General features: G+C 42.4%; 1 protein-coding gene across 5 annotated transcripts in view; it reads left to right on the forward strand.

The window, feature by feature from the left end:
* The window catches only part of LOC119972233 (vacuolar protein sorting-associated protein 13B-like), a 1,046,946-nt gene that overhangs the window by 189,760 nt on the left and 841,089 nt on the right, over window positions 1–16,097 (forward strand). For all 5 annotated transcript variants that reach the window (XR_005462014.1, XM_038808618.1, XM_038808616.1 and 2 more), the window contains exons 10-12: window positions 3,707–3,829; window positions 6,447–6,584; window positions 13,836–13,923. Coding sequence is in view for 4 of the 5 variants with exons in the window: in XM_038808618.1 (XP_038664546.1) it covers window positions 3,707–3,829; window positions 6,447–6,584; window positions 13,836–13,923 (349 nt within the window). In the remaining variant the exon portion in view is untranslated. The remainder of the gene's footprint in view (window positions 1–3,706; window positions 3,830–6,446; window positions 6,585–13,835; window positions 13,924–16,097) is intronic.

Consider the following 16,097-nt stretch of genomic DNA (forward strand, 5'->3'; position numbering starts at 1 on the left):
TCACCGGCATCTGTAGCATCTGCCCACATACACGTCTCTCAGCATGGAGGCGATTGGTGGCACATGATGACCTTTTTCCACCACATAACCAGGTGCCACCCTTCTGGCGGGACAACAAACGACCCACCCAATGAGGAGACCCACATGTGTAGATCCCACTGAGGAGACAGGACTGGGATCGCAGAGCTTATCATTGACACGGGTTGCGGCAGCCACCGCTACCCCTGTGGACAGTGACTGGTGGTGAGGATAGTGGTTCCCCACATCACAGGCCCAGTGTCACTCACTGATAAGGACAGTGGTGCAGTGTCGAAGACAATATGTTGGTGTGGGGTGGGGGGGGGGTGCAACTGCTGAGTGGTGGACGTGGGTTTGCAAGGGACATGAGTCACCGTGCAGCCTGTTGGATCTGGATCTGGATTGGCAAGGGAATACTCATCTTGCTAAAATGTCCCCCACCCCGCCAGATTGAATTTTGGAGCATAGCTAGGAATGCTTGCTATCTACCTGGCCACAGCTGCCGTTGTGGACGCACGGAGGCTGGAGGCACAGGGCCTGTTTGGGGAGGACCCTGCACAAGAGGAACCTGCCGCAGAAGAGAAGAGGTCAGCGGGTGAGGCTTGAGTGCTGGCCGCCCAACAGGCCCAGGAAGAGATGTGAAGGAGGCACTGCATTAGGCCACAAGTATGCCACCTAGCCTGTTCCTGGAGGTTATGCAGGGCCGCATGTGCCGCCAAAGACTTCGGCCAACCTGGGAGACTGTGCGCTGCCTGTGCCAGATGGTGGCGCACCCGTCACCGTGGGGGTATGAAAGCAGATACCCACTCCCAGTGGCCGCCAAGGTGACGGTCGCCCTGAACCTTTGTGCCTCTGGTTCTTTCCGGGGCTGAACGGGGACCACATCTGTACACAGGTGCATCTGCTCTGTGATGGATGCCCTATGCACCCGGGCAGAGGACTATATAACTCCAATCTATGGGCACCAGCTCATCAAGGGGTGCCCTTCATCATTCAGAAGGGCTTTCACTCCCTGAATCTGCAGTTAGTGTGCGACCACCAATTGAAATGGTCCAGTATCTTTCTTGGTGCAATTGAACAATGGAAGAGTTGTTCACAAGCACCATGATCATATTTGTCAACGCCATGACTTGGGAACAGCAAAAATTCCAGAAACGTAATAGAAGTGTGGCTGTGGAGCTTCAATAAGAAGTAGTTCCTGTTGCACAGGACTTACAGTGGACTCTACTTCAAGAGAGGGACACTCATGCACAAATACTCAAATTGCTACGACACGCACTAGTTCAGTATAACTAATTATAGCATCACCAGAATTTATGGAGTCACCAGTTGTACTGCGAAGATCACACCGTAGTCGCAAAGCTCTTGAAGGACTGATGTGTAATTAAGGCATTAGCTTCATTGTATTCATGTCTTTAAAGGGGATTTGAATTTAAGAGGGGGTTAAGTATTATAGAGTGTTATTGTTATGCATCTTCTTACTTAAATCCATTGCTGATATTATGACTAAGTGCTGTGACGCCATAAGTTGTTGTTATCTGTATATGTTTGTATTTAACTGGCGTTAGTTCTAGTTCTATTCTGTTACTTCAATGGTTAACTAGCTGCTCCGGCTTTGGAGTCCCGACTATATTTTAAACTTCGTTATTTTTGTACATGAAAGAAGATGAACTTTAACGTGTATTCGACTACCTTTTTGTAGCCAAGTTACCAGAGGTTGTATGTAAAGTTGTCTGTCATTTTGCTTTATTACCAGAGTATTCTTCGAAATCTTTCAGCAGAAAACTAAAAACTGTCTGTCTGGTGAGAAACCACAGACTTGAAACAGTGTGTGAATAAGAAGTTTTTTTTTCCTCCGGAAAAAGTTGTGCAGAAGTATATATTTTCAGTTTGTCTGAAAAAACTGAGAACGTACCTAACCTTTTCTTACATGCAGGACAGTAAGAAAGCTGTAGAATATTTTTCACCGTCATAGGTGGTTTGAGAATAGATCTGGTTGTAAATTTGCTTCTTTGTCATTGATTTGATCACGTGTCAGCTGTGCCCGTTTTAGTACCATCTTCTCGGGAAATATTTTTCAAAAGCGATAGCGGTCAGTTCTGCCTGTTCACAACTTTGCACACCAAGGCTCGGTAGTACCATTCTTGACCTCACCCTCACCAATCTGCCTGCTGCAGATGCATCTGTCCATGATGGTATTGGTAGAAGTGACCACCGCAGGGTCCTTGTGGAGACAAAGTCCCGGCTTCACATTGAGGATACTCTCCATCATGTTGTGTGGCACTACCACCGTGCTAAATTGGATAGACTTCCATTTAACAACTCAAGATTGGGCATCCATGAGGCGCTGTGGGCCATCAGCAGTAACAGAATTGTATTCAACCACAATCTCCAACCTCATGGCCCAGCATATCCCTCACTCTACCATTTCCACCAAGCCAGGGTATCAAACGTGGTTCAATGAAGAGTGCAGGAGAGCATGCCAGAAGCAACATCAGGCATACCAAAAAACGAGATGTCGACCTGGTGAAGCTACAACACAGGACTCAGGACTACTTGTGTGCCAAACAGCAGAAGCAGAAAGTAATAGACAGAGCTTAGCAATTCCACAACAAATACATCAGATCTAAGCTCTGCAGTCCTGCCACATCCAGCTGTGAATGGCGGTGGACAATTAAACAACTCACTGGAGGAGGAGACTCCACAGGTATCCCCAGCCTCAATAAGGGAGGAGTCCAGTACATCTGTGCAAAAGACAAGGCTGAGGCATTCGCAAGAATCCTCAGCCAGAAGTGCCGAGTGGATGATGCATCTCGGTCTCCTCTGGAGGTCCCCAGCATCACGGATGTCAGTCTTCAGCCAATACAATTCACTCCACGTGATATCAAGAAATGATTGAAGGCAATGGACATGACACCCGGGAACTATGGCAATGCCAGCCTCTGGGTATGAGTGCCAGAGTGCCCAGGTGCCAGCAGGAGTGCCAGGGTGCCACCCTGCCCAATGCCAGACCACTTGGCGGTCTCCAGGGGCCTGGAAGCCCACCCCCAGGTGCCGTTATACCTGGTGCACGTTTATGTGGACCAATACTAAACTGCACCTTGTCAAAGCCTCGCTGGGGATGCCGTTAGTTCCCGGGTGCTGGGAGAATCCAGCGCAGACATATGGCTCATTTAGTATGCTGATCTGATCTCATCCAGTGCGTGCGAGATCCAGATTGCGACGATTCACGAGATTCAGTTGACTCTCGTGAGACGTTTCAAGCGTCGCAAATCTTGCAAGAGGCCTCTTGTGAGATTCAACGGCCTTGTTGTGTCACCAGGTCGGGCACGAGACTGGTAAATCCTACCCCTGAGCTTGGTAGATGCCATGATGAACAGGTTCATGGGTTGTTGGTAAAATTCCCATGAATTTGTTGTTGAGTTGTGGAATAATTACCTTGAAGGCAATTGCTAATTTTTGTTATGAAATGCTAACTTGCAGTTGTTTTATTTAAATTATACAGCAAACTATTGTAATTCTGCTAACCTTTACTTTTTATGTTTCACCTTCCACTTCTATTTAACTATTAAACAAGCTACTATTTCTTCAATTTGCATTATTGCTCATAAGATTTTGAAGAGGAAGCGAAGCATTTTTCATGTTTGTATGTGCTTTAACTGCAATAATTCATAATATCTTTGTTAAGGTGCTGATGATGGGAGAGCTTTTCTTTGATTGCCAAATGGGTTTTGTGGGCAGCAAGGCTTTGTGCCTTAAGGGAATAATGGGCGTGAAAGACTTTGAAGAAACTACAAACCGAAGTGAAACTGTAAGTAATTTACTTTTTTCCTTTGTTAAGGCAACAACTACATTTTTCGAGTGCCTCTTATGTGATAAGAAAAAGCAGTCAGAGGAGAGAAAGATGGAGAGGTGAAGAGGGTGAATTCCAAAGCTTAAGATCAACATGGCTGAAGACTCTCAATGATGGGATAGAACAGCGGGGGATGGAGAAGAGGCCGATTGGAGGAATAAGGGTTTCTTGGAGAGTTTAAGCGGTACAAATGGATCCGTAGATAAGAGGAGATCAGACAATGAAGTGATGAGGGAAACGGTTCCAGTTGAGCTTAAGCTGTTGGAGAATGGGAGGCGAACCCAGAAGAGATTTGGAATAAAAGAGGTGAAAAACGGTTGAGTGAGGGTTTCAGCAGCAAATAGGCTGATGTTGGGGTGGGGTGAGAGATGTTATAGCGATTAAAGTTGGTAGTCTCTGTGATGAAAGAATATGGGATCAGAAACTCGGCTCAGGATCAGATAATAATCCATGAACAGCAGTTTTCAATCTCAGACTGGGACAGTGAAGGTATGCAGTTTGCAGTGGAACTGAGGCTAATGATCTCAGTCTTTGCCTTTCAACTGTCCTTTTAACCAGGAAATTGCTCAGAAGGTAAGTTGAATGGTAAACACTTTAGTGGGAATGGGGGTCAAGAGAGCATGACGTGGCCCTCAATTGGCCGAAGGAGTCCATGGAGGGGATGAGAAGAGATGGGAGGGAAGCTAGATAAAGACATAGGTTGAGAGCTAGGATGGGGAGAACCTTGGAAGAAGATGGGGTCCAGTGAGACTGATGCCATGAAATGAATGGTTTAGATCTTGGTGATAAAAAGAAGTCCATTTGCTTCTGGCACTTATCGGAGGTGATGACAGGCGGGAAAAGACAAAGGGGATTTAGGGAGACAATTGGCAACGGAGAAAGGAAGCCGGGGTTATCTTTGCTTTCTACAATAATCCGAGAGCTGACTGATTCTTGGCAGAGAACAAGATCTGCTGTCACTTGAAGTGATGGAAGAATATTGTGGGTGTACATTTTATCTCTTGCATATATTTTTATGTTCTTTTTGATGTGCTAATAGAGATTTTATTTTCATCAAGGAAGATGATGGGGGAGATGATTTAAAGATGTTTGGGAGAAATTGAGCACTACAATTCCAGTGTTTCACAGTGATCAGAAGCTGTTAACTGAAACATGCAGAAAATTAAATATATCTTTTGTCTTTTGAAATTTATAAACGATTTATTAAATCGAGCCTCTTGGCATTGTGTTACGGAGAATCCAATTTGTAACGTCACTGCAAGAGGAAAATCATATTTTTCCTTCTTCCTGTAGGACCGTTTCATTAATTTTTCTAATTTTTCAGTCAATTTATATTGTACAAGTAATTCAGTGCGGATTTGTGCAAAACTATTTACCACGTCACTCAGTGGAAAAAATCTTTGCACCCAAACTTGCAAACTGAAAATGGTGTAGCAAGTGCAACAGGGCACCTGGAACCTTAATGAATAACATAACCAATAGTCTATCACCTTAATCAATGAGATTTAAGGATTGAGAAATAAATAGAGGAATGGCTGAGGAGGAGGGTGTATTCGAGTCAAATCAGGTACAGAAAGGGAATCGGAGTGGAAAAGAAAATGTAAACGAAATAAAATTTGACATTATTGAAATCTTCAGTCATTTATTACCTGAAGGACTGAGTCTTCACAATTTAAGGGGCCATTTTTCTCGGCCAGTGAAGTTAATAAACAGTGATTAACAGTGATCAGGTTGGAAAAAGCATAATTTATGCTATTAGTTACTAACCTAGACTTTTCTGGTGGATTTCATGAGCAATTAATGTGAAAATACAGCAAGCTCTTAAAATTCACAGAGGGTGAGGACGAAATATGTTCAAAGCTAAAGGTGAGTGTTGCAAATCGTGTAGCAACTTGTGGCACTTCATAGGTTGGCTCTTCGTCTCCACAAGTTTCTGGGCAATTTATACATTAATAACGCCAAGGGACATTGCAGTTTCTTTTAGTCAGCAAATTCTTGCCTCTGTGTTCTTCATGATGATGCACCGAAACTTTGGTGAAACGTCTCAATTATTTGTATAATATTGATTCAACTTCATCTTTTTTAAAATAGACTTAAGAGTACCCAATTATTTTGCTTTCCAATTAAGGGGCAATTTAGTGTGGCCAATCCACTTAACCTGCACATTTTTGGATTGAGGGGGTGAAACTGCGAGAATATGCAAACTCTACACAGACAGTGACCCGGGGCCGGGACCGAATCCAGGTCCTCAGCGCCGTAGGCAGCAGTACCAACCACTGCGCCACTGTGCCGCCCTGTAATTTCATCTTCATTCATATGTGACACAGGCTTCCACTTCAGCTACAAAAGGCTTGGTTGGGACAATGAAGTCAGAAAAGGGAAAATTGACAGTATGGCATTTGGGTGAATATATACAAAGGTTCAAATGGTTAAAATTAATAACTTCTTTAAGTAGTTAATTAAAGTGAACTCCGACTCTTACTTATACAATTAGTAGAAAAAATGCATAGAAATGGTTTTTGATTCCATTCTTAAATTAAAACTAACGATCGATCGGTTAACTTTTTCTTTGAAGGAAGCCTGTTTCTTCAGTTGCGGTGAAAGTCTGAACAGCAAAGGATTAACATACCTCACCAATTCCCTGTTCGATTACCGAAGTCCAGAAAATAACGGAGTGAGGGCTGAGTTTATTTTGGATGCAGGCCAACACAAGGTCAGGTCATTACTAAAACTAATTAGTACACTGGGAGAATTTATTTTCCCAAGGTTCTATTTTAAAATATATCATGAAATATTTATAAGGTTTTGTGAAATATTCAGAAATAAATGCTTTCAATATTTGCCAAGTTAGGTTACACAGGTTAACTGAAATTACTTTGCAGTATGGACCCTCGTGGAACGTGAAAACAGTAGAGGCACGCAATCTAGTTATTTGGTTCTGACTGTGTTGATTTGAATTTAATTTGATTTAGCCTTGATGATAATGTTCTTCAGACTATAATGCCGATGGAAGAAAGCTAAGGATGCCTGGATAAGTAACAAATATAAAAGCAAATTACTGCAGATGCTGGAATATGAAACCAAAGAGAAAATGCTGGAAAATCTCAGCAGGTCTGGCAGCATCTGTAGGGGGAGAAAAGAGCTAACGTTTCGAGTCCAGATGACCCTTTGTCAAAGCTCATTGTTGACTTAAATTATTTCGGTTGCGTATATGAGGATAACTGCTAACATTTCAAAATTGCCAACTGAACCTGAAGAATTAAACAGGGAATCCATTGCTTAAAACGGTTGCTGCTGTAAGTATTTGGTTTGATATTCAAGCATTTGTTCAAGATTTTGGACACTGTCTCACTGTTGTGTGCCAGGAGGCGTAGAAGCCATGCTTAAGTGTGAACATGAGAACACCAATCATGGTGCACCGACAATTTTTCATCAACATGCAACTTAGAGGAACACCTGTTTGGAGAAACAAATGCCGGCAATGCCAACTTTAGTAAAACGATAACTGTGCTGTGCTAAAGCTGATAACATGGCTGAGTCTGACATTCAAGTGAAGGACAAATCTGCGAAAGAACACCTGTGAACAGGAATACGCCATTTTGCCCCTCGGGCCTGCTCTGCAATTCGGTCAGATCATGGCTGATCTGCATCAGGAGAGGAAAAAAAACTCGTCCGTTACAAGTAGCTTACATTTTATTTTAAAGACACATTTAAAGACTCTGCCTTAATCAAATTCTAACGTTTTCTAATTAAAACCAAAAAGTTGACAACAGATTTAGATAATTAGAAAGATGGTCAGTTCAAGTCTTTTACAGAGCTAGCTTATAAATTTAGTTTATTGGTATGAAGAGAAGGCTTCAATTAATATAATTTCATCTGCTCAACACTGCTTGTGTAGTGAATCAGCTGAGTGTGATGGGGGAGTTATCAGTGTGTGAAGGAGGAGTTATCGTATGTGCTGGTTTCCAGTCTTCTCTGGGACACAGTGCATATCCCATCAATATTATATATTGATATATTGGGGCTGGTTTTGCACAGTGGGCTAAACAGCTGGCTTGCAATGCAGAATAATGCCAGCAGCGCGGGTTCAATTCCCGTACCGGCCTCCCTGAACAGGCGCCGGAATGTGGCGACTTGGTGCTTTTCACAGTAACTACATTGAAGCCTACTTGTGACAGTAAGCTATTATTATTATTATATGAATGAGTATCAGATAAATATTCAGCACAGATAGAAGTCATTCAGCCCTTTGTCCCTGTGCCCTTCCCTCCCCTAAATTTGCATCATATCATCTGTGGGTTATTGTAAGTGTTGCATATGTTAATCTTTAGACTCATGAGCACTTCAAGAAATTCTGTATCCTTGGCCAAACGTTATTAAGGCTTGAGCTTGTACACAGTGGGGTTGAAAATTTGCTAATATCATAGTAATAATTACACTACTGAGGTGCCAGAAGCACTTTTATTACTTTAGAACATTAATTTTAAAAAAGTTACCTTAAAAAAAATTGTGTCTGCTCAGCATCTTTTTTTCTGTATTGTGTCTACCATTTCTAGTTACTTCAATAAAGTATTTATGCTCCACACAAGCCCCCTAACTTCATTTAACACCATCAACATATCCTTTTACATTCTCTCTCATGTGTTTTTCTAACTCCTTCTTGAAATGTATCTATGCTATTCTCCTCAACAATTTGCCTCCAATCTTCATTGTGGTAGTTAGCTCCACATTTTAATCACTTTACGGGCGAAGAAGTTTTTCCTGAATTTCTTGATTTATTGCGACAGCCTTATATTTATTGCTCCTACTTCTCGTCTGTCCCCCCGAGTGGAATTACCTTTTCAACCAGGACTCGACCAATCCCTTTGTTTTAAAGACCCCTATCAGGCACCCTTGTCTTCTCTTTGCAACAGAAATGCGCCCGAGCCTGTTCAGTTCTGTTTTTGAATTCATTATTTGAATTGAATTAACAAGAAAGTAGTACTTTAAAAAACAAGTTGTATTTCTTTTTTCATTCTTTCACTGATCCACTTATTTATTCTGGAGCAGGGACTATATCTGTCTTTGGAACTGTGCTCATGTTTCCACTGTGGTGGATACTGGCCATGATCTTTTTAATAAAAACTGGAATCAGGGTACTGTACCCAGATAAAACACTCTGGAATGCGGGTATGTGTTCTGATCCAGGATATAGATTCAGCATTAGCAGTATTTTAGTCTCGAGAGTCCCCCTCTCTTGTTCACTGCCAAAGACAAACGGACGCATCTGGTACAAAGCAAAATACTGCAGATGTTGGAAAGCCAAAATTAAAACAGGAAAAATTATGAAATGCTCAGTAGGTCTGGTGGCATCTGTGGTGGGAGGGTAACTGTGCCAGCTAGATGTCAGAATTTTCAGAGTTGGGCTCAAGGTTATTTACTTGAAGTGTTAATCCTTCTTTCTGCTCTGCACATGTTGTGTATTTCAGTATTTTCGGTTTCAATGCCACATCTTGCACAAGATATGTGAGATACAGCAAATTTGGTATTTTTTGCATTTTTCAGGGAACACCTCAGATTGCGTGATAAATATCCTTTATTTTAAAAGATATAATCAAAGAATAAAGAAAATTACACAGCAAGAACAGGCCCTTCAGCCCTCCAAGCCTGCACCGGCCATGCTGCCCACCTAAACTAAAACCCCCTATCCTTCCGGGGACCACATCCCTCTATTCCCATCCTTTGTCAAGACGCCTCTTAAACGTCACTATAGTATCTGCTTTCACTATCTCCTCCGGCAGCGAGTTCCAGGCTCCCACCACCCTCTGTGTAAAACAAACTTGCCTCGTACATCTCCTTTAAAACTTGCCCCTCGCACCTTAAACCTATGCCCCCTCGTACTTCACTCTTCCACCCTGGGAAAAAGCTTCTGACAAGCCACCCTGTCCATGCTCCTCATACTCCTTTTATTTATTTTTTGGGGGGATTCTATTAAAATTCTGTCGACATACAACATTTTCCAAACTCTATACACTGCAGATATTGAACATAGAAAGACTGAGTATTATAACTCCATGATCTTGGTTCATAGCTCTCAAAGTTCTGTGTCTAGGAATATTCAAATGTTGAAAAATCCCCTCAGCTCATAATAATTCCACATTGCAACTTATACAGAACACTACAAAGATACCACAGCAAAGAAAATTTTTTAAAAGCTGGAAATCTGTGTCCAAGGCGCCTTTACAGTCCTTTCGCCACATAAAGAGTCCGCTGAATTAAACAGTCCCAAGAATTGACAAAATGGTTTTCTCTGCCTGTGCTCTGGAGTCTTCTGTCATCTCTCAACCTTTTAATGTTCCTTAATATTTTGGTGAGAGAATAACCTGCAGCTGTTCTGTAAACTCTGAGCTCTCATCCTCCCCTATTTATATTGTGATGCCCTTGGAATGGGTTGTTACTGAATTACTATCTGACCAATTGGAATCCAAGGTCCCGGTTGAGGCCGTACGTTGTCCACCTCATACGCAGCAGGAAAGGATGTCCTGAAGCATGGTGCATTGGGAGACCATGCAGACGCTGCAACAATGGATGAACGGACATCGCTCGACAATTGCCAGGCAGGAATATTCCCTTCCAGTCGAGGAACACCTCCGCAATCAAGGGCATTCAGCCTCTGATCTCCGGATAAGCGTTCTCCAAGGCGGCCTGCAGGATGCGCAACAATGCAAAATCACCGAGCAGAAACTTATAGCCAAGTTCCGCACACATGAATACAGTCTCAACCGGGACCTTGGATTCATGCCGTATTACATTCATCCCCCACCATCTGGCCTAGGCTTGCGAAATCCTACCAACTGTCCTGGCTTGAGACAATTCACACCTCTTTAACCTGGGGTTACCCCAATCTCTGGATCTGTAAAGACTTCATTACCTGCAAATGATCGCATTCAAAGCATTGTCTTGCATATTTGACTTTGTCTATATATATATATATATATATATATATGTTTCTGGAACATACCTCTTCATTCACCTGAGGAAGGAGCAGTGCTCCGACAGCTAGTGTGTGAAACAAACCTGTTGGACTTTAACCTGGTGTTGTAAGACTTCTTACTGTGCTCACCCCAGTCCAACGCCGGTATCTGCACATCATCCCTCAATATTCTGAGGTATATCCCATCAGGCCCTGGAGATTTGTCTACCTTAATGTTTTTCAAGTCTCCAATTCCTCCTTTTAGATCTCAACATGGCTCAAACTATCTACACACCCTTCCCCAGACTCATAATGTACCAAGTCTCCTTTGGTGAATACTGACGTAGCAGGAAGCTTGGGATATGCAACAAATGTTCAATTCATTTTCATTGTGAGTACATCTTAAAAAAAAGATTGAGATTTTGCATTTTAAAGAGTTCCGCAACAAAGTTACAAAAGAATACATCCTGTAAGTAGGGAGAAGGAGAAATTGGCTTTGTGGAACAGGAGAATTACATTGCATTTGGCTGGATACAATCATTTGACAGGATTAGGTACTCCTATAGCCCCATCAGAGACTGAGGGATAGACAGGTATCCTCACTTCAGATACCAGAACCATCTACATGTATGTCACACAAGGCAACAAAACCCCAATCCAGGCCCCAGGCAGAACCAAAATGGTTTCCAGACAATATAAAGAGAAGACTGGCAGTGGCATGTTTAGATTACGATCAAACCAACAGGGCCTCCCAGCCAACAAGGGAAGAGAGCCAAATGTGCCTCCTGCATTCCAAACACGCTCATGAAGACAGGGATACCCAAGCAGAGAGAAAGAAGATTCAGAAGAAACCCAGTCCTCGCCAGGATTATAGAATCTGGCCAGGACGTCGCAGGATAAAGACATGGATTCTTAAATTCAATAACTTAAAAAGGAGACCCACAACAATTGCCCTGGATGGTGGGGCGGGGAGGATATGACCTGTTTGGCTCCGCCATTCCCAACTCCTCACGACAAGCATAAAGAACAGTACCACAACGGATCAGTGATGGGAGAGTTCCAACCACCGGCCTCAGATACGTTGTGCTCCATCGAGCCTCCAAATCAGGATGGCAGCCAACGTTCAAATGCAATTGGGCACTTGCCTCTCACTCCAGGGCACACCCTGCCCGGCTTGCCTCTCCCGAACCAGACAGTATGGATGACACACCATGCAACAGGATTTTGACAATATGAAGGTGTGCCCATAGCAGGGAAAATGCTCTTCTAAGAACAAAGAACAAAGAAAATTACAGCACAGGAACAGGCCCTTCGGCCCTCCCAGCCTGCGCCGATCCAGATCCTTTATCTAAACCTGTTGCCTATTTTCCAAGGTCTACTTCCCTCTGTTCCCCACCTGTTTATATATCTGTCCAGATGCATCTTAAATGATGCTATCGTACCCGCCTCTATCACCTCCGCTGGCAAAGCATTCCAGGCACCCACCACCCTCTGCGTAAAAAACGTTCCACGCACATCTCCCTTAAACTTTTCCCCTCTCACCTTGAAATCGTGACCCCTTGTAATTGACACTCCCACTCTTGGAAAAAGCTTGTTGCTATCCACCCTGTCCATAACTCTCAATTTTGTAGACCTCAATCAGATCTTCCCTCAACCTCCGTCTTTCCAAGGAAAACAATCCTAATCTACTCAACCTTTCCTCAACCAAGTGCAAGAACATTCTTGTGTGCCTCCACTGATCTCATAAAGATACCCCACAAATCTTTGATGTATAATAAACCATATTTGTGTCACAAGTAGGCTTACATTAACACTGCAATGAAGTTACTGTGAAAATCTCCTAGTCACCACACTCTGGCGCCTGTTCGAATACACAGAGGGAGAATTCAAAATGTCCAATTCACCAAACAGCACTTTCGGGACTTGTGGGAAAAACCGGAACACCCGGAGGAAACCCACGCAGACATGGGGAGAACGTGCAGACTCCACACAGACAGTGACCCCAGCCGGGAATCGAACCTGGGCTCCACAAATGCTGTCAGACCTGCTGAAATTGTCCAGTATTTTCTGTTGTTGTGATAGCAATTAAGGGTATTATGTTTGCTACATTGAGTAGTATTGCTTGAGGGGTAATTGTAATTAAAAATACGACCCTCACTTCAGTGGGTTTCGAGTTGAGTTTCTCTCCCCTTGTCAACCTGATCAAATGTGGATGTCTCCGATTTGAGGTGTTTATACAGAATTCTCTGTTTTCCGTTAAATTGAAGGTACAGTTCAGAACATAAACAATTTTAAAGTTCAGCTTTCATGGCAGCTTTTTAAAATGTAAAATTGTATTCGTCTTTGAAGTGTAGTTTTAAGTTGATCTGAGCAACTGACATGCTGCACCTAAAACTGTACTGTAAATTCAAAGGAAATGGCTGTGCATTTTACCTTGGAATATCTGGTATGTAGAAGTAAGAGAAGAGGATTTATTTTACTCTTAAGCATTGGAGTTGAACTAGCTGTTTAAAAAAATTATTTTCTCTTTGGGTTTTTGTGACCAGGATTTGACTAACTAAAACACATCGTAAGTATTATTCGTATTTTGGAAATGTATTTGCATGTTTAGGTGGATACTTTAGAGTAAGATTGAAGATGATGTTAGAATTTGTTTTGAGTTCTTGTGATTATATTAAAAAAGTAATGCTTCAACAAACTATTACTGTTACTAACATTTCTAGCTACATTTAGAGACAAATTTATTGTGACTTTATTGACCATATAAGTAACTGACATTAGGTATTAACTGGTGAAATGGTGACTCAAATTGTATAGTTCTCTTGTGCACAACCTGTATTATGTCACATTACTTGAACAAGAGAATGCTTTAGATAACCTCTGTTCTCTTTGCTTGATAAGCCTTTGTGTAAAAGGCTGTGCAAATACAAATAGACATTCACATATGGTGTTGTAATCTCTGAATTCTATCCTTTTGGAACTTAAGTTGTATTTGTCTTTCTTTGTTGGCAGGAGACATACACAGAGATAGCTGGTGTGCAGCGATTTGGGGCCTTCTACATGGATTACCTGTATACAATGGAGTGCAGTAGTGGCAAAGGTATTGCTTTATTTTCTCTTTGATGTTTGCTTCCCTCCCCTTGAACTACACAAACAAAAGTTTATTCATAGCCATCTGGTCCTTGACCTCTTGCCCTCTCTTCTACCTCAACCTGACCAGGATAGTCTGATCAGGTTTGCATTTGCATTGAATACGGATTAAATTGCGAAACTAAGAAGTAGATTTTTTGTCAGCTCACGTGGTCAGTGCTTTCTATGAACAGTGGTACCTTGTTGTGTGTTTTCTTTGACTGTGAGACATTTAGTAAATGACCATTTCTACAGATATAGTCAAACACATGTTTGCAGCAAATCTATACAGTGTTGAATATTTTATAAAAGCCAGTCCTTTTCTTGTCATCTGAAGTTTGTTATATTAATTGACAATTTAGTCATCCAAAGTGCAGTCTCATGACATCAATATTCAAACAGAAAATAACTTGAGTTTGTTCTCGTTGTATTATTTCTAACAATGAATACAACCTTTAACATTATAAAGATTCCCCAAGATGCTTCACAGGAGCATTTTAAAACAAGGTTTGTTACCAAGCCACATAGGGAGAAGGGGCCATAACTTCCAAGCCCACTGCATCTGTTTTGATTGGGTGGGGGGGGGGGGTTTGATACTCCAAAGATGCACCGGGGAATCCCTCTCGGAATGCCCCCGGTAAGGGTTTGCCAGCAATTTCCCAGAGTGCAAACTTCCTTTGGGAAATTGCCCTGAAACTGTGATTTCAATCACAAACCATGGATGATTTTGGTTGTGTTAATCAGATAGTTTCCCAGGAAAACTTAGAAGAATGAAAACTTCTATTCTCTGGGTGTCTATTGTAAAGACCGAGACTGACCTACACACCTCTCACCTGGACACTGCAGCTGTTGAAGAAGGTGGCTCACCACAACCGCCCCGAGGGCGATTAGGGATAGGCAATAAATGCTGGCCAGTGACGCACACATCCTGGGAACAAATGAAAAATGTCATACGGACTCTAAACGTTAACTCAGTTTCTCTCCACAGATGCTGTCAGACCTGTTGAGTTTTCCCAGAATCTTTTGTTTTTATATAGTTAAGATAATAGTGATGCCCAGCCTGTGATTTATGGCACCTAAATGAGGCCTGGCTCGTCAAAAGGATAGAGGTTACGCAACCTGGTCTAATTGGACCCATTGCATTTGAAATGTCTTGCTGTTTACTGAGACATGTTGTCCTGTGTTTTTGTTGAAATTAGAAGCAGCCCATAATTATATTAGACCCACGGGCAATGGATGTCAGGTGAATTTGGAAATAACCCAAAAGATGATGATTTTTATGGTGATTTTGTAACAATTTGAAGTAGCAATGTTGATGGTCGGATATTAATCAGATTGCAGGAGCACAAAATCTGCAAACACGGAAAGGTCAATATTTTTTTCCCCACGTGCCAATAAAATTGGATTGTTTTGAACATGCTGCTGCGTAATGTCTGACCCAGTTCAACACAACACAGCCAAGTAATGGGCTGCTGGCCTCTTGAGAAGAAGCTACGCTTTCTCCCCTGGAAATATCAAGCTGATAAGTGTGAATCAGTGGATGCTGACAGTCTTCTGGTACCTTGCCTGCAAGATTGAGCTCATTTCGGGAAAGTTAGCATCTTGCATATTGTAGTTGAGTGTCATCCTGCTCTCGCCCTTTGCTGCCCCCATTCATACTGTGGCTTGGGGACTCTTAAGTAATTTATAGCACCTCCACACAGCACTAAGTATGTTTAGCTAACCTAGCACGCACCAGGGATCAGACTAAGACATGCTGGCGTAGATAAATCAGCACTGTGCAGTGTGGTATGTTTACAGATTTCCAGAGCACCTCAAGATCTGTGTTGGAGGTTGTGAGTTGCTTAGGTCACATATACCAACAGTTCACTGAAGTGACAGCCCGGGGTATAATGCATTTGAATGGTTAGTTTTGCTCCAAGCATAGTCTCGTCTTTGTGGGACAGCTAGGCAAGTGAGTGGGCGTGTTTCAAATCTGAATAGCTGCTCATAAAGTCGCCATGTATACATTTGAAAGCAACTGTGTACGGGGGAAAATATTGTCACCCTAATAATACTTTAAAAAAGGGTAACTATTGGACCCCCCCTCCCGGACGAGTTCCCATGTGGGCCACTTTGATTGCTGCAGTAGAAGTAGAAGCTGGG

This window comes from Scyliorhinus canicula, chromosome 10, assembly GCF_902713615.1.
Source record: "Scyliorhinus canicula chromosome 10, sScyCan1.1, whole genome shotgun sequence".
Classification (NCBI taxonomy): Eukaryota; Metazoa; Chordata; class Chondrichthyes; order Carcharhiniformes; family Scyliorhinidae; genus Scyliorhinus; species Scyliorhinus canicula.